At 33.8% G+C, this 26,854-nt stretch overlaps 5 protein-coding genes across 6 annotated transcripts; 2 read left to right on the forward strand and 3 right to left on the reverse strand.

Moving 5' to 3' along the window:
• Positions 1–280: 280 nt before the first annotated feature.
• On the reverse strand, positions 281–3,952 carry LOC101207303 (chromophore lyase CRL, chloroplastic). 2 transcript variants are annotated; one of them, XM_011654014.2, is made up of 10 exons: positions 3,413–3,952; positions 3,274–3,323; positions 2,999–3,059; positions 2,889–2,924; positions 2,691–2,741; positions 2,432–2,524; positions 1,197–1,301; positions 966–1,058; positions 716–883; positions 281–605 (listed from the first exon to the last, which is right to left on the reverse strand). In XM_011654014.2, exons 1-9 carry the CDS (start codon positions 3,584–3,586, stop codon positions 746–748), a joined length of 801 nt encoding a protein of 266 aa, XP_011652316.1. In that variant the 5' UTR covers positions 3,587–3,952; the 3' UTR covers positions 281–605; positions 716–745. The 2 variants fall into 2 exon arrangements, with proteins under 2 accessions (XP_011652316.1, XP_011652315.1); XM_011654013.2 differs by having other exon boundaries at positions 287–883.
• A 909-nt stretch (positions 3,953–4,861) lies between these two features.
• Positions 4,862–7,913, reverse strand: LOC101207554 (calnexin homolog). The gene is made up of 6 exons (XM_004153962.3): positions 7,705–7,913; positions 7,539–7,608; positions 5,859–6,988; positions 5,698–5,769; positions 5,486–5,605; positions 4,862–5,380 (listed from the first exon to the last, which is right to left on the reverse strand). The coding sequence occupies exons 1-6, from the start codon at positions 7,786–7,788 to the stop codon at positions 5,237–5,239; spliced, it is 1,620 nt and encodes a 539-aa protein (XP_004154010.1). The 5' UTR covers positions 7,789–7,913; the 3' UTR covers positions 4,862–5,236.
• Positions 7,914–9,554: 1,641 nt separating this feature from the next.
• Positions 9,555–14,055, reverse strand: LOC101207797 (LRR receptor-like serine/threonine-protein kinase GSO1). Its single transcript, XM_004153963.3, has 2 exons — positions 10,144–14,055; positions 9,555–10,062 (listed from the first exon to the last, which is right to left on the reverse strand). Exons 1-2 carry the CDS (start codon positions 13,553–13,555, stop codon positions 9,689–9,691), a joined length of 3,786 nt encoding a protein of 1,261 aa, XP_004154011.2. The 5' UTR covers positions 13,556–14,055; the 3' UTR covers positions 9,555–9,688.
• Positions 14,056–21,278: 7,223 nt separating this feature from the next.
• Positions 21,279–22,622, forward strand: LOC105435014. Its single transcript, XM_011654029.2, has one exon. It carries the CDS (start codon positions 21,316–21,318, stop codon positions 22,399–22,401), a length of 1,086 nt encoding a protein of 361 aa, XP_011652331.1. The 5' UTR covers positions 21,279–21,315; the 3' UTR covers positions 22,402–22,622.
• Positions 22,623–24,108: 1,486 nt separating this feature from the next.
• LOC101208042 (peroxidase 7) lies at positions 24,109–26,250 on the forward strand. The gene is made up of 3 exons (XM_004153964.3): positions 24,109–24,465; positions 24,703–25,045; positions 25,603–26,250. Exons 1-3 carry the CDS (start codon positions 24,184–24,186, stop codon positions 26,007–26,009), a joined length of 1,032 nt encoding a protein of 343 aa, XP_004154012.1. The 5' UTR covers positions 24,109–24,183; the 3' UTR covers positions 26,010–26,250.
• Positions 26,251–26,854: the final 604 nt, after the last annotated feature.

Here is a 26,854-nt window from a genome sequence, read left to right on the forward strand (position 1 = left end):
TCACCCCTAGTAAACTCAATTTCATATAGTAATCATACAGTAAAACTCTTCTATAAAAAGTTGAAAATTTATGCCACAGTTCTTTGGAAATTGAGTGACAAGATATGTAAACGGACTGATCACTAAATGATTCCAAAAAGTCAGAAAACTTGTGACTTATTTATTTATTTTTTATATAATACAAGACAAATAAATTAAGAATTAAACACTTTTTAGGAGTATTCTCAATTTCATATATGTCGTGAAGCACTATTACTTCACTCCCTTGGGTGATAAAGACTTGAAATTGTAGCCAAAAATATAATTCTCTTAAGTATAGTTCCGGGTTGGACAAAAATATTGCTCAAATGTCTTGATAAGCCTAAACTTTATTCACTATCTGTCTTGTAAAAGTCATCTATCTTTCTGGCCATTATATGTTTGAACATCGGAAGATATAAACTAAGCTATGGTTGTATCTTCAGGGGATATATCTGAGCTGAGAAAGGAGGATACAATTACTGAGTTGTTTTCCCTGAACCGAACTTTGTTGTGAGAGCCTGTCTAGAAGAGTGAGCAGTTGGCGCGCATTTTGCTTGCTTTCAAGAATTCGATGGCAGTTTCAACTGTAATAGTACACATGAAAAACATTTGACCAAAGAACGAACCAGAGAGACAAAACATGACAAGCCGATGCAAGATCTTATTTTAGAGAGAAAAGGTGATGAAAATTTACATTAGATAAGAAAAAATTATTAGGTGACTATTATTGCAAGACAAATGAACCCTCTAGTATTCTTTTCTCCATGGACGGCTGAGAGAAATTTAATGGAGAAAACATGTCTTTGAGACTGGAGGCTGGAACTGGCTTGAATTCGTAAGGTCCTTCTTTTGTTCCCCAAACCTGTAACGAGCAGCATATCATACATTAAATTTTAATTCGTTTACAGCATTTTCCCCTACCAAGTATGTAAAACAGATTAAACCTGGTTTCCATCTTCGTCGTAACCCCTTTCCCAGGTATGTACTTCATTGTTCTTTAGGATAGCAATTTCGGAAGTACAATACGATGCTCCACTCTGTGAAAAAAAAGGAAGGCCAAAGGTTAGGGGAGGGAGTAATACTCGGACTACTTACTTTTGACATTCTCACAAATAAGAAAAATCAAACAAATTGTGTGGAATGGCAATGGAATATAGATATTCAGATGCTCTTACCCATGAATTTGGAAAACCACCAGGGGGAGTTGATCCTTCATACAAGCAACGTTTCCCACGATCACAACGCTTAAGATGCAAAGTAGTTAAATGCTCTGCAATGTCCTGTGCATAAAATCTAGACTTGTATGAGATTCATCCAGCTATATCCAATTCAGTTTCAGTGAAGAACAGACTAAAGCTAAGAATGATGAACTACCAAACAAGAGTGGATTTTGTTTTAATCTTACAGTAAAGACAGTAATGCTAATCTTATAAGCTCCAAAAAACTAAAGCCAAGAGCCTTGTAGAAACTAAAAGATGATATTGAATGAACAAAAGTTCAAATGGTTCAAACTATAAACCATCTAAAATAGATAGATGACATCGGAGGGATCAAAATTCTAATTCTTGCTTCCTCTATTTTCACAATCCTGTTTATCTTCATCATTCGCTAGAGTTCAGTAACTTATGTTGACCTGTTTTAACTTAATCTGAGTGTCTTCTTTCACCACCTAACTGTTCATTCTACACATTAATGGGTAATTATTAGAAATGACTATGTGAAAAGGAACTTGACTGGGTCATTAAATTGATTAAAAGATAGGAAACTGCTAATTCAAAATCCTGACCAAGTAATTACGATCAGTATTAGACTCATATATCCATTTATTCAAAACTGCAGTCTGACTCCCAGTGGCAGCTCCAATGGTTCAACCTGATACCTTACAGAGACGTGACCGAACTTTGTTCTCTTAATTGAATGGGGTAATGTCTTCCAACACCCATGCCCATATTCACATGTTAAGTTCAGGTTCACTAAAAAAACTATCACTTATACTTAAGTTTACACAGAACCAAACTTTAGCTTTTCACTTGATCCAAAAATGAAAAACTAATGTATATCTTAGATTTAAGGCCCGGTAAAAAACAAAGTGGATCAAAATGGCACTAAATTTGGACAGGTTAAGGCCAGGTACAATGAGTTTAAGCGGGTCTAAGAGAACTCTGTGTCATATATTCTCAAGTAAAATAGACACAGTTCCCAGTGGAAAACCACCAGGGGGGAAATTTTAAAAACTTCACAAAACTAAAGATGAGCTTTGTAAAAACTAAAAGATAAAAAAAAAAAAGAAAGAAAGACTCTGGACCAAGTAGGATAATTGAAAAGCTAAAATTAAATATTTTGAAACAAACTTAAGTGGATACGTTCAAGCAATAGAAAATCAGATGGAAGCCTTAAGCAGATGGCTAACCCCAACAATTTCTTCAGGAAGAGGACGTTGGTCTTTTGTCCGATCACAAAAGTTCTTGTACTCCTCCATTTCCCGAATGGCATATGAGCTTAGCTGCAAAGTGAACAAATGTAAGAAACTTTTACAGCATGCATGTTAGATAATCTTGGCTGCAAAAGCTCCAACTAACCATGCCAACACCTATAGACCTTCAGAAAATTGTAGTATAAGAATAAATATCTTCTGTTAACACGAACTACAAAACAGCATATGTGCTCACCTCCACATCACATTTCATCTCTTTTGAACAAGGCTTCACCGTATAAAATCTCTGCAACCGTAGAAGTAATTGAATTATTATATGTATAATGAAGGAAAGTTCAGCAAACTGAAAATAGGAGTTCATCGATGGTTAACTTCTTTTCCTTGATAAATTCCAAATTTTAAACCAGGAAAGAGGTTGATAAAATAACAATACCTGGCGAAAGGGTTTTTGAGGAGTTCTGGAGAAAGCCTATCAAAACACAAAATAAAATGAGAACTGATATCTGGGAATGGAATACTACCAAGCAAGAGTATTAGACTCACTTGTTCGAAGTATAACACCGTGGAACCATCCACCATTTCTGCTGCAGGGCACGTAATCATTCTAAAACACAACAATAAAAAACACTCAGCCATGAATTCATCTAAACTACAATTCAAAATAGGGGATAATAAAACCCTATTCAAATAGAATTTGGTGGTGTGTGTGTGTGTGTGTGCGTGGGAGAGGGGGGGGGGGGGGGGGGTGTTCATCATTCAGTAGAGGACTGGAAATTGAACAATTCGCAGCAACTAAACAACATTCAAATTTTACATACCTGATATTGAAGTAATTATCAGGATCCCTAGCTGCTTGCTCCTTCGAAAACTATTAAAAAAAAGAACAAGAAATTCAGAAATTAAAAAAGGAAAAGAGTATCGCAGATGGGATTTTGCAAAGAGATTGAAAACAGAAACCTTTTCGCCAGAAAGGGACTGAGATACAAAGCGAGCATGATCCCATCGCGTTGTGGACTTAGTAAGGCGTTTAAGCAAAAGGGCACCTCCAACGAGTACCAAAGTCTTCATTATCAAACCCCCAGCTCTGTTCCATCCTACTGAGTTGTTATTATCATTGGAATTGGTACCCATAGCTTCGCTTCCTCAGTTCTCAAACACCCATCATCCCTAATCTTCTCCAGGTTCCCCCAAATGATTCGAAGCACGAAATCGAGCTTCAAAGAGTAGAGCCAAGAATCGGCGGACAGAGAGGAAGTGAGAAAAAAAGTTGGAAGAGAAGGCGAAATGGAGAGAAATTAGGAGGTGAGCGTTAAATTAGTGCCGTCAAATTGAAAGAGAACCCAATACTCCCCCACTCCCCATTACCAAAAATTGGGCGTCGGTTTGTGAAACTTCGCCACATCAAGGCGGGATCTTTCCTTCTCTTCAATCTCTCGATATATACACAAAGAACGGCCGTGGCCACAGAAAAACGAGTGCCCTCCAATTTAATTCGTAGTCGGAGATTCCTAATATCCTCTAACATCTCAATAATTTATTTATAAATATGTAAGTAATAAGTAGCATAATCAATCATCTTATTTGCAAACATGACATACCAATCATTTATTTGTAAATATGACATCATTTTAAGTGTTAGATCCCTCTATTCATTCTTATGTAAAACTTTGACGTGACTATTGTTTCATACATCATTAATATGGTCATTAGTTTTTCTTTTTTTAATTATAGACATTAATTTTGTACGTTTATTAGTAAATAGTAAACTATTTTAAGATCTACCTTTGATAAAAACATCTCCATATATTTATAAACAATAGTTTTGTATCATTACTGGTTTATTGTCTATAACTGATAATTGACTGATGAGTTTTTGAATACTTTTAATTAATGACAAAAGGCGTACTTTTAAAAATAGTCCTAAACTGGCTTATGGACAATTTTCTTGTTAAATCATTTTGGGAGTAAATACTTTTGTTTAGTGACAATCTATGTATAACTCCGTAGGGCCAAGAAGACTTAAGATTGGAATTGTCATCCGTACGTACATATATATATATATATTTTTTAAATCATAGATTGTCCTTTCTTGATATTTATATCAATAAATCAATTAGGGCAAAACCAGTCGAATTTGTTGTTTCATAAATAGCATTTTCTCACTATCAATAATCTCACCAAACAGATCTACCGCCGTGGCTTCATTCATCTTTTGATTTGATTATGTTTCGCTAATTCATTATTGCGCACAATTAATAAAAAGCTCCTCCCTACTACATATATCATCAACTTCGTTTTTCAACTACAGATATGTCAGATAGTGACTAGACCTCCAACAAAAATTATGTTTGATTGAAACTAATTGTGTAATCATAGAGTGTTGCGCTTGATCATTGGAACAAAATGGACACTGGCAACAAATTATTACACAAAATAGAAATACACTAAAAGAAATGAAGAAAATAGATCCAGTAATCATCAAACTAAGATCGGAATTTGTAGGAAAAATAGCAAAAGAGGAACAAAATTTTTAAAAAATAGTTTATCCAAAGCATTTCTTTTCCCTCAAAATTCTCCCCATCCATCCAGCCCCAAGTTTCAACAATCGGCACAAACCATCTCATCATTATCTAAACCTCCAAAATAGTATACTTCATTCATGACTACCTCCAAAGAAAAAGAAAAAAAAAATGAAGAATCAGCGTACAAATTCAACAGCTAGTTTCTTTCAACTTTCGCATTCAGAACCCCGCAAATTGCAAAAGACTCAGATTCTTCCCTCTAATTATCTCGCCTAGGACCGGACCTTCTACGAGGGGGTGCTGCAGCACCACCATCTTCCTTCTCCTCCCCTTCCTTTTCTCCACTGCTACTTTGATCGCTCGAACTCTCTGCAGCTACTGTGCTCTTCTCCTCTCTCTTTGCCTGTAACAACCAAAAAAAAAAACAACAACGTAAATCCCTTAATACTCCGTATGCCAACCACCACCTTGGCTGAAAGGTTATGAAGATAGTATATTTAATACTCACCGGCTGCTGCTTCTTCCCTCCGAAGACTAGCCTCAACAAGATAGTGAAGATAACAACCACTATTGAGACTATGATGCCAATGGTGAGGTTTGGTTGCTTCTCACCCTTTTCAATGACATCCTGGATTCATTCAGGTTCATACTCAGTATAGGGCATACTAAATAAACAACCCAAATCATAAATGCAGAGAGACGGGAGATTTGCACACTTACAATTATTTTCGACTTGTATTGACTTAGGAAGGAGATATCTGCTATCTTGTAGAGGACATCAAATACTTTCTTCTGCAGGATAGTTATAAAAGGCAGGCATGAGTAAAGAATTTTGAGTGTTTTCTATCACAATGAGAGAACTAATACTGTTATAGATCTACCTGGTATTCTGCGAGACCATCTGGTCCACTAGCAGCTGCTTCCTCGGCCTTCTGTTTCTCTTTCTCAACTTCAAACTTTGGCTTCCATTTCTCATCACGGTATGAAGTTGCAAGTTTCTCGTCTTTGGCGATCAAAATGTTGTCAAACAAGATACCGTCTTGCATGGTCCAGATCTCAATTCCAATTGCAGCCACAGGATCGAAGTCAGGTTTTTCAATTTCGAAGTAGCTAGGGTTAGGGATTTGCCTAGGCTTCCATATTCCCTTGTAGTTAGGATTGTCAATTTCTGGGGCGTGCCACTTGCCCTTGTATTCGGGGTTTCTCTTCATTGGTTTCTTCCATTCACCACAGCCAGGAGCTGTCTCACAGTTTGGGTTATCAATCTTTGGTGCCTCCCATTCACCATCTTCTTCATCATCCCAATCTTCAGGCTTGGTGGCCTCAGGATCATCGATCTCTTCAGGCTCATCATCTAGCCATCCTTCAGGCTTTTCGGCTTCCTCATCTACAATTTCCATTGGTGCATCCTCATCCCAATCATCTGGCTTCACTGCATTAGGATCGGGAATTTTCGCTCTCTCATCCCAATCCTCAGGTTTCTTGTCATCTGGATCGGCTATTGTCTTGGCAGGAATTATAGGAGGCTCGAAATCATCCTCAGAAAGGAAATTAGCCTTTTTCTTCTCACTCCCATCAATGAGAATACGCACATTATTGCCAGATTCCAAAATGGCTGTGTAAACATGAGACAATTTGTCGGCTGGGACAGAAGGAGGATTCTTTAGATGATGCTCACCGTACTCCCCAGTCTTAGGATTCTTATGCTTCACGATGAAGTGCACCTTGTTCGTAGCCCCGCACTTGTCAGGTCCAAACATGATAGAGTAAGGAGATTCATTATCGAACTCCTTAGCTTTCCATCCAGCATCCTGGGGCCGTAGGTACTTAAGATAGGCACCACCACATTCAAGCCCATTTTGAAGGCGAGTCTCAAACTGGAGAACCACGGTCCCGTCCTTGAGACTCGCTGGCTCATCGAGCTCACTTACAATGGCGTATTTCCTTGCCTTCTCACTTACTAAAAGTCCGTAATCATCATGCCCCTCACTCTTAGCATGCTTCCAGACACCTATGGAACACAACAGAAAAATGAGTAACCTAAGCAACTCTCTCTAACCAACCCACCGAGCATGACAACGTATTTATATAATCTCTTCTAATCCTAGTTCCACACCATCAATATTGATTTAAAGCTAAATATAGCGCTAACGATGCAACTCCCACCCAACTATCTCATACAAAGTCAATCATGTAAATGCCTCGACAGTTACAACCGTTCAGTAAGATAGAATTATCAAACACAAAAACCTGTATCGAACGTTAATAATTCCAAAATCGACATTCTCTTCTCATCATTTCATTGATAAAAAACAATGACTCAAACAAGAGAAATATATCTATAGAAATGAAAAGACCAAACAAAATAAAAAGGCATTTGCAAAATATCCATTTGGTAATTTGAATAACTGACACATCACTCAGTCTCCTCCATTCTCTATTGACACACAGATCAGGCCATATACACATTCAGCAAGCAGCAATTCGATATTACTATTGAGATTTAGCAAAAAGATTACAAAGGAACAATTAAATTTGACAAGACCAAAATGAAAACGAACCTTGATAATCGTCCTTCTCGGACACGATCCAGCGGCCTTGAAAACTCACATCGAAGGACTCGTAAAAGATCTGACCCCACAGAATGAAAAAGGTTTTAGACATTCAAACAATCAAATGGATCTTAATTTAAGAAAAATGAAAAAAGAAAAAGGAAACGAAGGCTACCTCATCGTCCGATGCTCGGAGCTGAACAGAAGAGAGGCAAAGAACAAGCAAAGCCACAGCTAAACCTAAATGAACCGCCTTCATCTTCTAGATCTCAAACCCTAAACTCTATTTCAGCCTTACAAGATTAGATCCCGATCAAAGCAGAGCTCCCTTAAAACATTTCAAAGAGTCCGGCAAACTTCTCAACCCCTATACTAAAATTCCATATTAATAGATCTCGAAGCACTTTCATTGCGTTGTTTCCACCAATCAAATCTCGTGCCACGTGAAATCACCCAATGGTTGTTGGCCACGTAGTCAACTTCCCCAACAAAGAAGACTTGTCCCGTTTACTTACTTCGATTAAATGGGCCTTTTCTCTTTAGGTTTCGTAACGAAGGCGGCCCATTTATTTCCTCAATGCTAGGTTGTCGTTTTGGTCTAAAACGACATCTCTGAAGCCTATTCTGTACGTGCACCTGCACCAATGCCTAGTAGTTCTCTCTTTTTCTACTAGTGCTTTTGTAACACGTGTCACCTTTTTTTCCATAATTAGTCAATTTTATGTTAAATTAATTCTTTCTTAAATAATTATAGTATTTGATATTTGAATTTATTTAGTATTTGATATTTGTATTTATGTTGATGTCTAATACACTTTCAATTACATAAATACACTATGGTTGCTATTATGTGATCATATCTTTGCCACTTTTCTCTCTTTTAATATTTATATAATCATTCAAATATTAACTTAAAGTAAATTATTTAAGAAAAATTAATCACGTAGAGAACTTAAGTCTTAGAAAAAAACATTTGATAAATATTTAAAGTCTTCATTTTGTTGCCTATATATTTATATAAATATTTATTTGATGGTTTATTATATTTTAATTAATATTTCTTAATCTAAATTATATATATTAATGTATTTAAACAAAGACTTGTTTCTCTAAACATAAATTTCATATACTAAGTACTATGATCTATACAAAGACGTGTTACTAGACTTTATAGAGAGCAAATGGAGTCAAAAAGTCCAAAATAGATCTAGGTCCAAACCTTGGATTGATTGAGGTTAATTAAGGGTTTGAACCCATTTTTATTATACCAGAGCTGAATAGAACTAAAGAAAAATAAGATTATAAAATCTTATGTTAAAATAGAAGACAACACTAACTATTATATAACATTTATTTTGATATATATATTTATTGTAAATAAGTATCTCTAAACAAATGTTATAGAAATATTCTTCCTTGAATTTTGAGAATCGTACATCTATAGAGATGGGAGCCATATTTTTCATTTATAAAATAGAAAAACAAAGGAAGAAATAAGTAAAGAGTATGAGAAACTTAACAGTTAGAGAGACTAAAAAAAGGCTTCCCGAAAGTGTATATTTTTGACTTCTTGATACAAGTTTCTTTTCTAAGTGGTTCTTTCTAGTTTCTACACCCACGTTTAGACAAGGAAACTTTAGGCCAACCTGAATAAATACATCAATCATATCTTTCCAAAGGTTCAATGTCAGCTCATATCCATTTAAACCTAGGTCAACTTGTTTAACACTTGCTGATGATACATCTAGTGTGAACATATTTATGGCTATGGGTCTGAGAGTCATTTTTCTTGCGCTTTGCAAATTCTTCTTGATTAATAGGAAATACACAATCACTATGGCTTCATTTTTTGTTCTTTTTTTACAGTACAAAACTATTGTTCTGATGTGGATTCATTGTCCAGCAGTGTGACTTTTTGTTTTTCTCTACAGTGTTTGATTTATGAGTTTTAAAGTTTCATAGTCAAATCCAATATTTTGTATTGTTCATCGTTGAATTTTGCTTCATAGTTCTTTGAAATTAAAATTTAAGAATATTCGTTTCATATTAATGGATAGTGAAACTCTCTATTTAAACATATCATAAATTTCTTTCTTATAACAAAATAGCAAACACATTGCTCTGAAATCAGACTAATCTTGATTCATTAAACCTACTTCTCAAGAATATGGATCTGTCTTCATCTTATCATAACCAACCGTTCTAGGATTATAAACATGCAGTAGCTGATCACAAACTCGCCGAGATGTTGGCCTTTCTTGTGGGGCAGTTTTAGTACATTGCAAAGCTATCTCAAGAACTTGAAATGCTGCAGATTCTTCGTCAGGTAAAAGCGGCTTCAAACAAGGATCTATCAACCCCTCCCTATCAGTTAAGCTTTGCATTTCAATTCGTGTCTCTACCCATCTCACCATGTCCATATCCACACCAAAGGCTTCATCGGTAGGCATCTTCCCACTTATGAGCTCCATCAGTACAATTCCCATGCTATAAACATCACTCTTTTCTGTTGCCCTAAGAGAATAAGCGTACTCTACAAAATGGAAATAAGAAATGTTAATCAACTAACAAAAACTGAAAGATTTGAAATCAAGTGAATGGAAAATGGTGTTACCTGGAGCTATGTAGCCATAAGAACCTGCAAACCATGTTTTCGATTCGGTGTCTGTGTCGTAATTCTCAACGAGGGCCTTTGCTAGGCCAAAATCCCCCAAATGTGCTTCCATATTGGAATCTAGAAGGATGTTGCTTGTTTTGATGTCCCTGTGGACAATCTTTGGCAAACAATCATGATGGAGATATTCCAATCCTTGAGCCAATCCAACAGCAATCCTGAATCTTGCCTCCCAATCAAGCTTCTTTTTCTTCTTTCCATTGATTGGTTGTTGGTGTAACCAATCCCAAACACTTCCGTTCTCCATGTAGTCATAGATCAACAGATTTGAGCCATCTCCTCTGTTCATGCAATATCCAAGTAGTTTCACTAGATGTCTGTGCTTTATCCTTCCCAGTGTCTTCACCTCTCTTATGAAGCTTCTATTTGATAAAAGATCATCTTTGCACGATATCTTCTTCACGGCGACAGTTTCACCGGTGAGCAATTCGGCTCGATAGATTGTTCCCGAGCCACCTGAGCCGATAATGAAATCATCACTTAAATTGTTTGTGACTTCCATGATTTCTTCCCAATGGAAATCTCGATTTCCACCAGGGTTGTGGAAAAGTGGTCTTCTCTGTGCTTGGGAAGAACTAGATGAATAAACACAGTTCACTTCACCCCATCTTTTGAAGGTTTCTAGCTTGTGCTTATAGAGAAGGGTAACTGTAAGCACTAGAATCGCCATTCCTGCTAAAGTTGAAACTGCAGATATGGCTATCACCGCCGCTTCACTCAAACTTGATGACTCACTCGAAGAAGCTTCATTACAACGGTCAAGAGGGCCTCCACAAAGTTGAAGGTTTCCTTGAAATACACTAATTGGCCAATGTGAGAATTCCTTCTCCAACTTTCCTTCTAGCTTGTTGTAAGCTAGGTTCAGCTTGCCCAAACTACTCATCTTACTAATGTCTGAAGGGACTTCACCGCTGAGTTCATTATGAGACAGATCAAGCGCTTCTAGTTTGGATAGCAGGGCAATAAAGGATGGGATTTCACCAGTCAGATTATTGTAACTGAGGTCCAATACACTCTGAAGATTCTGTAGTTGAGAAATCTCCGCTGGTATTTCCCCATCTAAACCATTTCTCGACATACGAAGCTCAAATAATTTGCTTATCGTACCAATAGTTGAAGGAATTGGACCAGAAAACCGGTTAGCATCAAGGTTGAGAATGTTAAGTGATCTCAGGTTACCAATCTCCATAGGCAATGTTCCATTAAGTAGATTTTCATTAAGAGAGAGCACAATCAGTTTAGAACAATTGAACAACTCCAAAGGTAATGGACCAGTGAACTGATTGAAAGAGAGCTTAATCTCTCCTAATTGAGGTAATCCTCCTAGCCACATTGGTAGACTTCCAGAAAAATTGTTATTGTTAAGATCAAGGTGAGTCAGTTTCTTACATAATGAAAGCTCAGCCGGAATAGACCCTGTAAGAGAATTCCCAGATAAATCCAGCAGTGATAATTCACGAATCTTCCCCAATGCCGGCGGAATTTCACCGAAGAATTGATTGTTTCCTAATCTCAGCCTCTCAAGGGAGGATGAGTTTCCCAGTTGGGGAGGGATTTCGCCGTCGAACCTATTGTTTGTAATATCGAATGAAAGAAAAAACGGGGAAGCACAAAGTGGAGCAATGCTCCCATTCAATCTGTTTTTGGATAGATTTATTCTTTGAAGTTTTGCCAAATTGATCAAAGAACGAGGAAGATTACCTTCAAGAGAATTGTTGTAAAGCATAAGCAGCTCCAGAGCTCCAAGAAAACCAAATGTTGAAGGAATTACACCAGAAAGACGATTGTCAGCCAAATCCAGTGTAGTTAGCTTACGACAGTTACCCAAAGTTGCGGGAATCTTACCCTCAAGTTCGTTTTGCCGGAGATGAATGAAATTTAGTTCCTTCAATCTACCAAGGCTCACCGGAATTTCCCCACTGAACCGATTCCCAAAGAAATCAATCATCTGCAACTTTGAACAATTCCCCAACTCGAAAGGAATTTTCCCTGAAAACTGATTGTCGTAGAGATACAAAATTTCAAGCTCCCCCAGCATTCCAATCTCACGTGGAAGATCACCTTGTAGGTTGTTGTGATACAGAGCAAGAGTTTTCAAGTTGCTCAAGTTTGCAATCGACGGTGAAATCGAACCCACTAAGCTGTTGTTATGAAGGAGGATGTCAGTCAAGCTTCTTAGTTCGTAAAATTCATCAGGAATTGACCCATTTAGGCTATTGTTAGACAAATCCATCTGCGTTAGAGCTCTGCATTGAATCAACTCCACCGGAATCTCGCCGGAAATTTGTATCTGAGATATCAACAAGTGTTGTAAACTTGAAGCATTAGAACATAACTTACTAGGAATGACACCAGAAAGAGGATTGTTTGACAGAACCAAGAACTCCAAACTTCCCATATTGCCCAACTCCTCTGGAATCCCCCCTGTGAGCTTGTTCATAGACAAATCAAGATTCTGAAGATTACCCAATTGAGCAAGTGAAACTGGAATTGAACCCTTGAGTTGGTTTCCCATTAGATTCAAATATAGAAGCTGACCGAGTTCCCCAAGCTCCACCGGAATCTCACCGGAGAGAGTGTTATTAGCGAGGTTCAGAATTTGGAGATTCTCGAGACGACCCAATTGCTTCGGTATTGATCCATTGAGACTGTTACCAGCAGCAGTGAAGACAACAAGGCTCGAACAATTTCCAAGCTCACCCGGAACTGGACCTTCAAGTTGATTTTGCTGAAGAACCATATCCTCAACTCGGCTGAGTTGTCCGAGTTCTGGAGGTATCAAACCGCTAAGACTACACGAAGCCAAACCAAGAGTAACCAAATTCACAAGATTTCCAAACGAAGAAGGAATGGGACCAGTAAGTCCGTTGTCACCGATTCGCATAACTCGTAAACTCGACATGGAGCCCAACTCAGTTGGAATCGAGCCATTGAGTTGGTTAGAGAAAAGTAACAAAGATTCCAGCGAATGGAGTTGCGAGAGGTTTGTTGGAATGGGACCCATTAAGCCGTTGCTGGAAAGATCAAGGTGGAGCAGGTTATGTAACCTACCGAGTGCCGGTGAAATAGACCCACCGAGTGACGAGTCAGAAAGGTTAAGTCCCACCACTGAAACAGAGCCACCGGCCGAGTCAGACACACAAGAAACCCCTCTCCACTTACAAAAATTCGGATTACTCTCAGACCAATCCTCCAAAACATTTTCCGGGTCATCCACAAATGACTTCCTTATCTCCAAAAGCACGTTTAAACTCAACCCATCATCGCAGAAAACAACCCCATACTGAACAGACCACACAAAAAAACAGAGCACAAGAACAAACGGTAAAAACAGAGCATAACAATCCGCCATTCCACTACAAATGCAAGTAACACCCTGTTCTTAGAAACACATCAAAATACGAACAGAGCTATATATCTTGAAAAGGAGTCAAAATTTGGGCGGTGCTTATGAAAGACGCGTGGTGAAAAATTGGAAGAGACAAAGAACGGCGCTGCTGCTGCATGGAGGAGGAGCTGTGTTTCTCGAAGACCATAATAATAGCTGCTGCATATGTAAATGGTTGTGAGAAAAATCGATCTCCTTGTCAGAGAAATGCCATAAATGAGCGGCGGATTTCTACTGTGCCATTAATAATTCTTCATTTTGAGCTGCTCAAATTCCAATAAAAGATCAGAATCAGATAAGTACATGCTATGTTTTCATAATTCCATAATAATAAATAGAATGAAGCCAAGGTCAAAAGGGTGAGTCAGAAAGGAAGAATATTATAAAATTAAACAACAACAAAAAAGGGTAAAGATATTTAAATTAATGTCATTATAATTTAGTACAGTGGTTGAGAGGAGGAAGATGGTGGGTTTGCTTCTTATAATGTGTTAGCTCAAAAAATGGAATGAAAAACAACTCTATAGAGAAAGTGAGCAGTTGAAATACTGAATATATTATATATTCACAAGTCCTATAATTATAGTATTCTTTTGATAATATCTGAAAAGAAAATGTGATTGGGTTTGAAGTATGAATTTGAAAACAATGAAGCTTTTTGAAAAAGTCAAAGTTGTCCCATACAAAATTTCAATAATTCCCACACGTATGCAAAACCAATTCCATAGTTGAAAAAAATAAAAAACAATGCAAAGGGAGCAGCAAGAGAGAGTCCATGTCCATGCAATATTTATTTAGGGTTTTAAACACTTTTGTTGGCTTTATCTTACCAAATCTTCATGTCTTATTCTCATTTTATATTTTTTCTCAATTATAATATATATGCTCATCGTGGTACGTAAAAACCAAACCACAAATCATTCACTTTCACTCATTGTATTATTTCCCCATTCGCTTACCTTTCTCTTTTGACCTTCTTAAGTAACCCTATCTCCATAATCAATTTCTTTTTTTTATATTATTAGTACTTAACTTTTGGTCCAAGTATACTTTCAATAGATATGAATGAAATAAAATTGAGGTGTTTGGAGTACTAGTTAGAAGTTGGAATGAGTTATTATAATTCATCAATGATCAAATATATAAGTAATGTGTACCATTATTTATTATATAACCTACAATTAAGTATAGAGACTAGATGTTTACTATTTCATTAGTTCATTTTGTCTTTTATTTTTCAATACAATATTTGGAAACCTATGAGGAATGGGCAGGTGGCGTCCTTGTTTATCTCGAGGGAATTTTTCTCTATATCCCCTTTATCTTTTTAAACCAACCCCACAAGGAGAGGATATATATCCCTAAACCATAGTAAAATTGAACATTTCTTTCAAGTATAACAAAATCAAACAAATTAATAAAATTTTAAATTCAATCAATCATTAACACTCATAAACATTTATGGACTTCTATCAGAGTGACGTTGATATGATATCAGTATCTATTGTTCATACAATCTGAAAATTTATTATATTTTGTAAGTATTTTGGACATTTTTGTCTTCTGTAAAGTTTTTCTTACATTTTATTAAACGACAATTTAATTTGAAAAAACATAATTTTCGTTTATTTCTAGCATGAATTAAAATGCAAGATTTTTTTAAATAAAAGAAAGATCTTTTGAAACACAAGTTTAACGTTATTGTATTGTTAACCAAACGAACAAGTCAAATGGTTGAAACACTCTCACAAATGGTTAAATTATATATGTGAAAAATGTTGAAAGGGAAACTTATTTATGAATCAAATTAAATTTTAAATTACATCATTAATAAAATTATGAATCAAATTTTTTAGTCGTGTTTTCAAATATAACAAAATGAACTATAATATTTATAAATATATAGAGTAAATTATGTCACTTTATCAATGATATATATTAATCGATAGACTATTATCATATGTACTCACTAGTAGATAAATGTTTATAACATTTTGACATATTTATAAATATTTTTAGGAGTATAGTTTTGTGATTTAATATAAGTATCCAATTTTGTATGTTTAATTATGAATTAATAAGTGAGATTACTAGATAGTATTATATTATGAAATCTTAAACTAGGGTTAATTAAAACTTGTGAATTAATAATGAATGAGACGTAAAGTTCCATTGGTAGCCGTAGCTTTTAATTGAAGCCATTTGATGTTGTACACAATCCAATGAGCACTCCATGGGGACTCTAAATCAAAGTGGAAAGATTATTAAAAGCTCTCAACAAACCCAAAGCTTCTTCATCAAAAATATATAACCTTGTGAAATTTGTAGATAAGGGTGGTTGTGAATTAATATCAATTCTCTTGTCAAGAAACAATAAAGTACTTATTGTTCATTTAAAAAAAAAAAAAAAAAAAAAAAAAACTTTGTTGTGGTTGTTTTCTTGAGGAACAAAATTAAAGCTTTTTTCTCTCTAAATTTTGTGTCCAATTCCAATTTATTAATAGGTTTCAAAATACGATAGAGTTGAACTTTGAATTTAATTTCAATTTGATCTAAGAACTTTGGTTATAATTAATTTAAAGAGTTTATATTTTTAACTTGAAAACTCCACGACATACTTACTTGCATAATTAGAAAAATTGTCAAAAATAAAATATTTCTATAAATAATTTGTCTTTTTTTTTTTTTTTTTGAAAAAACCACTTCAATTTCATTGTTAATGTCTATTAATATTAATTTAAAACAATTATGAAGTGAAAACTTAAATTAATTTTTAAAGTGACTGAAAAAATAGTGAAATTAATTAAAATAAAATGATGATGGTGAAACTGCAAATCTAGGAACAAAATTCCAAGAAAAAAAAGTATTAACATTTTAAAATCCAGGAACAGAATAGAAACATTTGAAAATTAGAGACTAAATTAAAAGTTATTTTTATTTGTTAATTAGTAATGTAATAGAGAAGAACAATAATTGTCAATTGGTTTCTTTTGATTTTGGTTCCATCAATTATTAGCCGTGATGTGAATACACACTTATATCATACTTTAACGAAGCCTCTCTCCCACAAAATGAACACACATCTTGATTATAATTATTAGCATTTTTTTTAACATTTGTATAACAATATTTTTAAATAAAGTGTAAATATAGCAAAATGTATCAATGTCAAACTTATAACTTTGGACAAATTTTGCTATATTTGTAATTTATTTCAATGCAAAATCAATCCATTTCTCTATATACATTGAAGTTTTTTTCTTTTCTATGTGAATTTTTTTAAAAAACTTTTATTCCTTACAATTGTTCATGTGTGTGTATATATATTATTGAAATATTTAAAATTGGGGTGTGTGATCCCTTATTTTGGTTGATTAGTGTAAAACTTGAGATTCACGAGAAAGCAAAAAAGAGAATAAGAATATTATGTCCTTTTGTCGGGTGGCTCCTCCTTAATATTTATTTTCTTGGGTTTTAATTGTTCAACAATATTCTCCTTTCCTTTACGAATATCTGTATTACTGTAGTGTGTATTCACATTTATTCCTCTTCAAATTCAAATTATAATTCTAGAGTTTAGAATCCAACTATATATTAGTAAGGTTATGATCTCTATACTGATCATTGTAATTTTAATTTCACTTTCAACCTCAAATTTTTCACTCGTATCCATGCCTATGGTCCTTAGCTTTCCAATTATAACCCAACAAAATCTAAACACAAATATATTCTTCCGTCATCTTAAGGGAGATTCACAAAACTCTGTGCTTATAATTTATCTATTTAATAATTTTTAAACTTAATTTACGGTCTGTTTTTAATATTTACTATATCCAATATGCAATATATATATATATATATATATATATATATGATGTTGGTAAGTAATTTGTATAATGATCATTCTAATTCTTACCATGATTTTGGATTCAACAATATAATCAACATAAAATAGAGATGGAAGTAATAAGAATTTGAGAAACAACAAGGTTCATGCCAAAAAGAACACCTTGAGACGCAAGTCTATCGAGTAGGGTTAGTTTGTGTCGATGTCCAAATCAATGAAGCCAAGATATAGCGTAGTGAAAAAATCTAACACGGTATGTCTCAAAACATCACACTAAGACTAAAATGGACTTGGAGAAGATGGTAAGTGTTTGAAAGCCTAGCGAATCGCAGTAACCTTAAACATATATAGCTAAACTCGAAACAAGACACACACATGCGTTCTTTAGCTTCGATAAGTTGAAATATTATTCTAAAGTACCTCGTGAAAATCCTATTTGAAACAAGTTAGGTAGGTGAATTATGCTTTTCACGTTCTTCTTCCTTTCAAATAAATTTGTCTAGTCAAAATTTAAAATCAACGTGAATGTTCATTTACATTATTTGAATTTTGTTAATTAACAAAAAAAAAAAAAAATAGTTACCCCAATATAATACCTTAACATATCTTGGGTTTATACATCATAAATAAAGCCAAGAAAAAAGACATATTGTTTTAGCAAAACTAAGTCAGTTCAAGACATATGTTATTTAATTTAATTTTAGAACAAATTAAAGGGTTACAAATCTTATCTTTTGAGATGAGGACCACATAATTATATTCAATAACCTAACTATGAGAGAGCGAATTAATAATGGAATTTCCTTTTGAAGTTATAAGCAAAAGAGTAATATGGGTAACCTGAATCACTTCTTAATAATTTGCTTCACATATATATGGAATAATAATAATGCAAGGTCAAAGCAGCAGGTAGCTAAACCAAACAAATTGATTAACTTAAATTAAGCCATATATAGAAGCTTTTATAATAATAAATAAAAAAGATGCCTTGTCCAAATAGAGTATGACAAAAGACAATGTAAATTAATAATAGTTTTCTGCATTTCATTTTATTATCATCAACACACTTTGGGGATGGAATATCATTAATTTCTTCATAAGCTGGTTGGCTCAATTATTCAAACCACTTCCCACAATGGTTATATATATTGTTATTATCTCCTAATTAAATTATTTTGATATCAATTTATCCTCTTTTTTCAACATGAGTGTTCAAGTTAGCGAGAAATTATTTTTCAAAAATTTAAACTAAACAAGGGTAAGTTAATGTGCTTTGATCACCTCAACCACAAGAGGTGTGCCATTCTCATGCTGGATGATTAAGCCTATTTTCTTGTTCGAATCTAGAAACATACATTAACAGCAATTCATAAGAAAAATGATAATGAAAGACATGGTAATCTATATATTATCAATAATTAACCTTCTTTACTCCTGTCACAGCAATATAACTTTTCACTCTCAGTACGTTGTATTCTTAATAAGTTTGTAAATTTAGAAATGATTTTTTAAAAACAAATTAATGACAAATGTGGGAAAGAAAGAAAAATGTGAATATTCAATTTTCTTATTGATGTGATGAGAGAATACATATGCCGGTGAGTCGGTGACTTAACTTACATGGAGATAAAGAACAAAGAAGTAAAGGCTTGAAAGTATGGCTGAGACTTGACCTTTCATCAACACATAACGACCAAGTTTTCGTCAGATCCACACGTTCAATAATTTATTTTCATTTAATACAATTAATAAAAAGAATAACTCTTTTATTTTTTGTTTTCATTTTACCTCTAAATTTACAAATATTACAATTTTAATCTTCAAAGTTTTTTAAAGATTAGATTTCTAGAGTTTTGTTTGAATTAGGTCTATGATTTACCTCTTTAATTGTAATTTTTCTACTAAATGTTCACTTAAGGCCTAAGTTAAATGATCTAAAAATTGAAGTATAAGGAAGGAAGTTGATACTAAAGCAAAAATATTGCTTGTATGCACTAAATTAAATGATCTAAAATTTGTGTTCAATTGAATTTGTATGTCTTGACGATTAAAATATATAGTTATTAAACCTTCATTTACCCTTGTTAGTTATATATAGTTTGATTCGAGAGATAATGGTAAATATATAGTAATTAGAATCAAAATATTTATATATATAACAACATTTTAAAAAAAATTGTAAATATAGCAAAATTTATAAATATTAAAACTATTGGTATATTACTGATAGACAATAAAATTCTATCACAACTTTGACAAATTTTACTACATTTACAATATTTTTAAAAAATATGATTATACATTTAATTATTATTTATAAAATTGCTACCTATTACAATTATTATTTTAAATTTGTGTTCCGCTTTTCATTTTTTTTAATTATTATTATCAATATTTTTTGTAGTTTTTCTAATTTAGGTTTTAATTATTGAAAAATTGTCAAAAATAGAATATTTGCCAAATATTTACCCTTAATAGAAAAATCAAGTGTAATAATTTATCAATTTTTTCTACTTTTGAAACAATCCTTAATTGTTTTTTTTCTTAAATAGAAACTTGTATTCTAGGAAAACAAGGAGGCTCGTTAAATTGAAGTTGATATTAATAAATAGGATAAATTGTACTTTTGATTTATGTAGTTTGAAGTTCATGTCTATTTGAACTCTAAGATTTCGAAACATATATTTTAGTGTTCCACGTTTGTAAGATAATTCTAAATGGTCTCTTACTTAACTTTAAGTTAACATAATTCTTACTAGACCGTTACGTGATAATGTAGAAACTAATATATGTTTGATGACATGTTAATATTTTATTAACTGGAAAATCAATTGAAAACCAAAAAAAAATAATTTTGTAATTTTTTAAAAATATTTTGTAAATGCGACTACACAAAGAATTAATTAAGATATATACCTTTTACCCATAAGTCAAAGTAAGTTTTACTTAGTGATATTCCTTTATTCGTACGTTCAAGTTTGAAATATTATGAAAGTGACTGGTGTGGTTTACAAATAAATAACTATAATACTATATATATATTATGTGTTTAAAAAACATGTGTGAGCATAGAAAAATTTGGTCAATCAGAATTGATCATTGTGAGTTATCACAATGAAATCAACCTCAAACACAAGATTGTAAATTTGTTTGGGCTGAACTCATCAATTTAAGTTCATGATAGAAATTGAGCTAAACAAGAGGTTGGATAACCCAAGCCATATCCTAACTTCAATTGTTGGCCCATAAACAAAATCAACCTCAAACTAACTTAAGGTCTTCCAATTAAACTCTAGTTATTTGTCATATCCTTTACTTTCTTTTAGGAGATTGAAATTACTAAAGGCCGAAGCTCTCATAGTTACGAAGAACTAAGTTTTGAAGTTCTCAAATTTTCTGAAAACCCAAAGAATTAAAGCTTCGAAGCTCTCATAGTTTTGAATATCATTAGACAAAAAGCTCATACTCTTGTGAAGATTTGAAGACTAAAGTTGTTGGAAACTAAATTTTTTATTATCTTACGTTCTTAAAGAGTAATTGAAGAGTTGGAAGCTGGATGTCCCCTGAAGGCTAGGAAGAAAAACTCCCTTCAATGTTTGAGAAACAAATATGTTACAACTAAATCGATTTAAAATTCCAAAATACAAATTTGAAAGTCAACACCCATTCTATAATTTCTTCATTGTTTCATTTGATGAATACAAGAAAGAAAAGATCATGCAAGACACTACAAAATTCTCCTCAACTAAATGCTCCCCACGTTTTTCAATCTCATTTCTCATCATCTCTTTCATCTTTCACTTATAAAGTCCCCATTACCATCCATTTCCATTCACCTTCAATTCCTTCCTCTCATCACCCACATATTTCTCCGGCAATGGCACCTGCATTGCCAACGTCCGGCAACTTCAACAATTCCAGGTCCATCTCCGGAAAGCTCGAGTTCATCGTTTCAACATATTCTCCCGATAATGCCGAATGCGCAGAGAAGGAAAAACAGATATCAGTAGATCCAATTTCATTGAGAGAATCATCAGCTAGAGAGGACATAATGGTGGATCCTCTCACGGCTCCTGACGTCGCCGATCTTCATCTCCCGCCGCCACTCCCTCCGACCCAGTTCAAGTTCTTAAGCTACAGCCTACCGAATTCTGCCAATTCCTCCCCCCAAATCGGTTTAATAAAAAAGAAAGGAAAATTTGAAAATCAAGTATCATTACTTAAAGTCTCCAATTCCACAAAACTCAATTCTTCGGTTCACGATATACAGAGTACTCCGCAAGAAGATGCTCAATTTCGAAGGAGCAAATCGTGTGGCGAAGGCAGAGCAAGTGCTCCAGCTGACGATTTGGATTTGTGGTTAAACAAAGCAAAGTTGCCCGAAACGAAAAGCTACGACGATGGTTTCTCAAAGACTGAATCGAACAAGAAATTAGAGGCTCCGGATGACGGATTTAACTGCGGAGCACTCTGTTTGTTCTTACCGGGATTCGGCAAAGGGAAATCGGTTAAGTCAATTAGAAAGGAAGAAGAAACAACAGAGGTAGAAAAAGTGAGAATATCGAAGACAGAGATTGGAAGTGTGATATCGAGGACGGTTTCTTTAGAGAAATTCGAATGTGGATCATGGGCTTCCTCTGTTTTGCCAAACGAACCCGGCGAAGACGAAGCGGGTAACAGCCTTTTCTATGATCTTCCATTAGAGTTAATGAGAAGTAGTGTGGATGCCAATGCACCAGTCAATGCAGCGTTCGTTTTTGATAAAGATCACAAGGGAGTAATGAAGAACAACTCGTCGACAAAAGTAGTTCAAAAATCGCATGAATCGACTTCTCATCGTGCCCGATTTTCGGCATCGTCTCCTTCTTCAGGACCATCATCGCCAGCTTCTTGCATTACTCCTAAATTGCGAAAGGCAAGAGAGGAGTTTAATGCCTTCCTAGAAGCCCAAAGTAGTGCTTAAGAAATCAAAATTGATTACTTAGTTGATAACACATTTGTGATCATGAAAGCTAACTCAAATGAATTGTTTTAAGCAAACAATTAATTATGTTTTGTAGTTGTTTATTCGTGTTTCGTAATCTTCATAAATTGTGGAGCTCACTAATAAATCTGTGCAGTCTAATTAAGGAACAAAGGAACAAAAGTACAATCTAATTGACCAATTAACCTACCTTTCAAGCATATGAATGTGTTTGCATTTAATTCTCATAAACACCTGCTCTAGGATTATAAACATATATATATATAGATGTTATGACAAAAATAAAAACCCCACAGGTGAAATATAGAGATTATTAGAACAAGAGGGAGAACAACAAATAAATTTATTTGATTTGATTTAATAATAATGTGATAATTATATGTTCATGCAACGATGGAGAATAACAAAATATGCAAGTAATTAACCAATTTGAAGCACTATAACACATTCAACACATGTACACTAACTATCATACATTTAAATCTTATTTTGATTCTTAAGCTCTATATCATGTTCTATATTTGGTTTCTAAACCTTTTAATAAAGTATATGTTTTAGTCACTAAATTAAAAAAAAATAACACATTTTAGTGGATGCCTTTATAGTTATGTTACTTCAAAAGAAATAGATATGGTAGATTATATATTTGAATGATTGGATTATTGGAAAGATAATAACTCTTCAAAAATTTAAGTTTTGATAGTAAATTAATATTTCATATGTGATAACTTAATAAAAGAGAGTTGCATGAACACATAGGTATAGTCTATAGGTTACATTTAATCCCACTCATCCAATCAAACAACATTCCTCTTCAAAACATTATACAATGTTGACCTAATTAAGAAGTAGGAAGAAGGTAAGTTTTAATTTTTGTTTCCAACCAAGTCAACAAATTTAAACTTTTTTCACTTACTGCATCCATATTTATCCCATATTAAGATTCGATATTAAATTTTTGTCAACGTTTTTACATACATAAATAAATTTTATATCGAATATAAGATGATGAAATTGAACATTTTCATTTTATCGTTACAAAATTTATAAAGAATAAAAATAAATAATAAAAGGTTAGTATCATGAATATATTATAAAGAATAAATCATTAAACTGTTTTAAAAAGGATAAGATGAGATTATTTATTTAAACAATTTTAATTTTAATGCTCAAATTCAATTTATATTTGGAGTTTGACCAATTTTCTTTTTTGTTTAAGATTAGACATCTTTGTATGTCTTTTCTTAAAAAAAAAAAAACAGCTCAATTAAACTTTTCCATTTTCTTGTGATTAAACCAAAACTAATAAGAAAACACTGTTTTATTAATTTATTATTTATTTGTATTAAAGAATTAAGAGAACCCTACCTCTATAAATTGATAATTTGATAGCATAAAGTAAAGATGATGTCGGTTGAGTTATGTTGAAATATGTATTTAGAAAAAATGAGATGAAGTATATACATATAAAAAAGATTAAAATTATTGTCAACGATGAGGAGAAAAAAAAAAATTAGAAAAGGAAAAAGAACATGCTAGCAAGTCCTCCACTCATTGTATTTGTAAACACAAACCTGATAGAGAGAGAGATTAAATAGGAAAGTGCGCATCACGTAGTTCCCATCCATACAATAATGCATCTCTCTATTTCCCTAACTATATATATGATTTATACATTTTGAAAATACTCAAGAAGGGCACAGCCAGAGAGTTGTTTTTAGATTATTGTTGTTGTTGTTGTTTTAAACAAACGAAGAAACAATGAAATGGGGGGTTCTTCTTGTTCTTATTCTGGCCTCCGCCACCGCAGTGTCGTGGGCCGAGAAAGATTTTGAGGATGACGGAGAAGAATACCCGAGCCTTGAGATTCCGCAGTTGAAGGATTTTTCAGCTTTTGGGGACTTTCTTACTTATGGGTTCTACCAGAAAAGTTGCCCCGGCGTCGAAGGCATTATTCACCGTAAAGTCAAGCAGTGGTTCGATAAAGACAACACCATTGCCGCTGGCCTCTTGAGATTGCACTTTCATGACTGCGTCGTCAGGGTAAATACAGCTCTCTCTCTACCATCTTTCTTTTCTACTCTTAATATTTTTGTCTGGCCTAAAATGAGGCCTAAAAAGCACTAAAATAGTTTTACTAGAAAATAAATAAGAGAGTTAACTCATTGATACGCAAATAATAAATAAACAGTACTTAATATCTAAACTAAACATTAAGTAAAATAGAGGGAAAATTGGCACTAACATGCATGGGCTCCGGGCGGGGTTGTGCAATTGCAGGGCTGCGATGGTTCTATTCTTCTGGATTACGAGGGAAGTGAGAGACGGGCTCCGGCGAGCAAGACACTTAGAGGTTTCGAAGTGATCGACGATATCAAAGCTGAGTTAGAGAAAAAGTGCCCGAAAACAGTTTCTTGCGCTGATATTTTAACCGCTGCTGCGAGAGAAGCGACGGTCCTCATGGGAGGGCCTTATTGGATGGTACCATATGGAAGAAGAGATGGAGTTGATTCCATTGCCAAAGAAACAGAATTAGTGCCAATGGGTATTGAAGACATCACTTCTCTCATTGAATTATACCAATCTCTTGGCTTGAATGTCCTCGATTTGGTCGTTCTTTCAGGTATACATTCTTACTATCTAACTCTTACGGTGTTACCTTTCAACTGATTTGTGTTAAGTACTTAACATTAAAACCTCTCGGTTATACCTTAATTTTGTCCCTAATCTTTAATTAAATTAAATTAGATAAAATGAGGTGTTATTTGTGCATTTCAGTCTTAGTAAGTTCCAAATTTGAAATCTTAACTCGCTTAGCTAGATTGTCTATGGATTTTATCCAATTAGATTTCAAATGATTTTGATAAATTACTTATTTTTTTATAAATCAATATATAAACTTTATAATCAAAGTAAATTTAGGTCGGTATTAACATGACTTATGTCTTTAGAGGGTGAAAGTTAAATTCTATACGCGTACTAAAAAAAAGATAGAAACCTTATACAATGAATGAAATTATCCAAAAATAATGACACTAATTATCATGATAATGGTTTATGGCTTAATTCCAACCCTAGATCTAAAAAAGCTCCATTTTCACTTGTTTGCATTTGTGTATACAAATCTTTAAATTTACCGTCATTCATGAACTGGAAGAATGAATTGGAAATTTTGTGAAGGGGCACACACAATCGGAAGGGCAACGTGTGGAGTGGTACAAGAAAGACTTTACAATTACAGCGCAACTGGAAAACCCGACCCATCATTGAATCCAAAATACTTAAACTTCTTGAGAAGGAAATGCCGATGGGCCACCGACTACGCGGACCTTGACGCTACAACTCCCAACAAATTCGACAACGCCTATTACTCCAATCTCCCAAAAAAGATGGGTCTTTTGTCCTCTGATGCCGCTCTCTATACCGATTCAAGAACTTCCCCTATTGTTAAAGCCTTGGCCTATCAGCCCTCCATTTTCCGCCACCAATTTGCTGTCTCCATGGCTAAGCTTGGGAACGTTCAAGTTCTTACTGACCTTTTCGAAGGCGAGATTCGAACCAAATGCAGTTGTAGGAATTCTCCTTGATATGTTATATATCCACTACTACTGGTTGATCTCTTCCATTTTTCTTTCAACATTTTTGTTTTTGGTTGTTGGTAATTTTCTTCTTCTCTAATTTCATGTTAAGGATTGATGTATTATTGCAGTCTTGATCTTGGTTTTGGGATCAGATACCTTTCAATGATTATGGTATTAATGATGCTTATTGTGGAGTTGCGTACGTAAGAGTTTTAGTCTATATATCTATATATTTTTTGTGCCGTTTCTTACGCTGTTTTGTGTGAGAAGTAATATAGTAAAAGTCTTATAATTAACACAGTTTAGCTACCACAATTAACATGGTAAGAGTAAGTTTAGGTCTGAGTTAATTGATATGATTTTCAATTTTGAAATACGTTGGAAAGTTCTATCCTCCATCTCCAATATTGTTCTACTAATATAATAAAAATAAGAATACTACGACATTTGTTTTGTATAAAATTTTTATTGAAGCACATTTGAAAATCATCCTACTATAGACCTAATAAAAATAAAATTGTGTTACTATTGGCCGTAATCTAAAATATATAACAAAATTTAGATCTTTTTGTTATATTTGTAAATTTTTATAGGTTGATGATTATTTTAAAGAAAGGATCTGTAATTTAAATTAATTGATGATAGATTCTGTTATACATAGTTTTTAAAAGTTGTTACACTCTTAGTTAAAAAGTGCTACTCAATATTGCAATAATCCATTTTTCAAATATGCCAAGTGTTATTGCTTGGGGCGTATATCGTCTTTATCTATTTTAAAGAAAGAGAGCTATTGCTTCTGCTTTCTTTTCTCCCTCTACACCTATCTTCCTTTCTCCCATCACCTGCACATG

This window comes from Cucumis sativus, chromosome 1 (assembly GCF_000004075.3).
Source record: "Cucumis sativus cultivar 9930 chromosome 1, Cucumber_9930_V3, whole genome shotgun sequence".
NCBI lineage: Eukaryota > Viridiplantae > Streptophyta > Magnoliopsida > Cucurbitales > Cucurbitaceae > Cucumis > Cucumis sativus.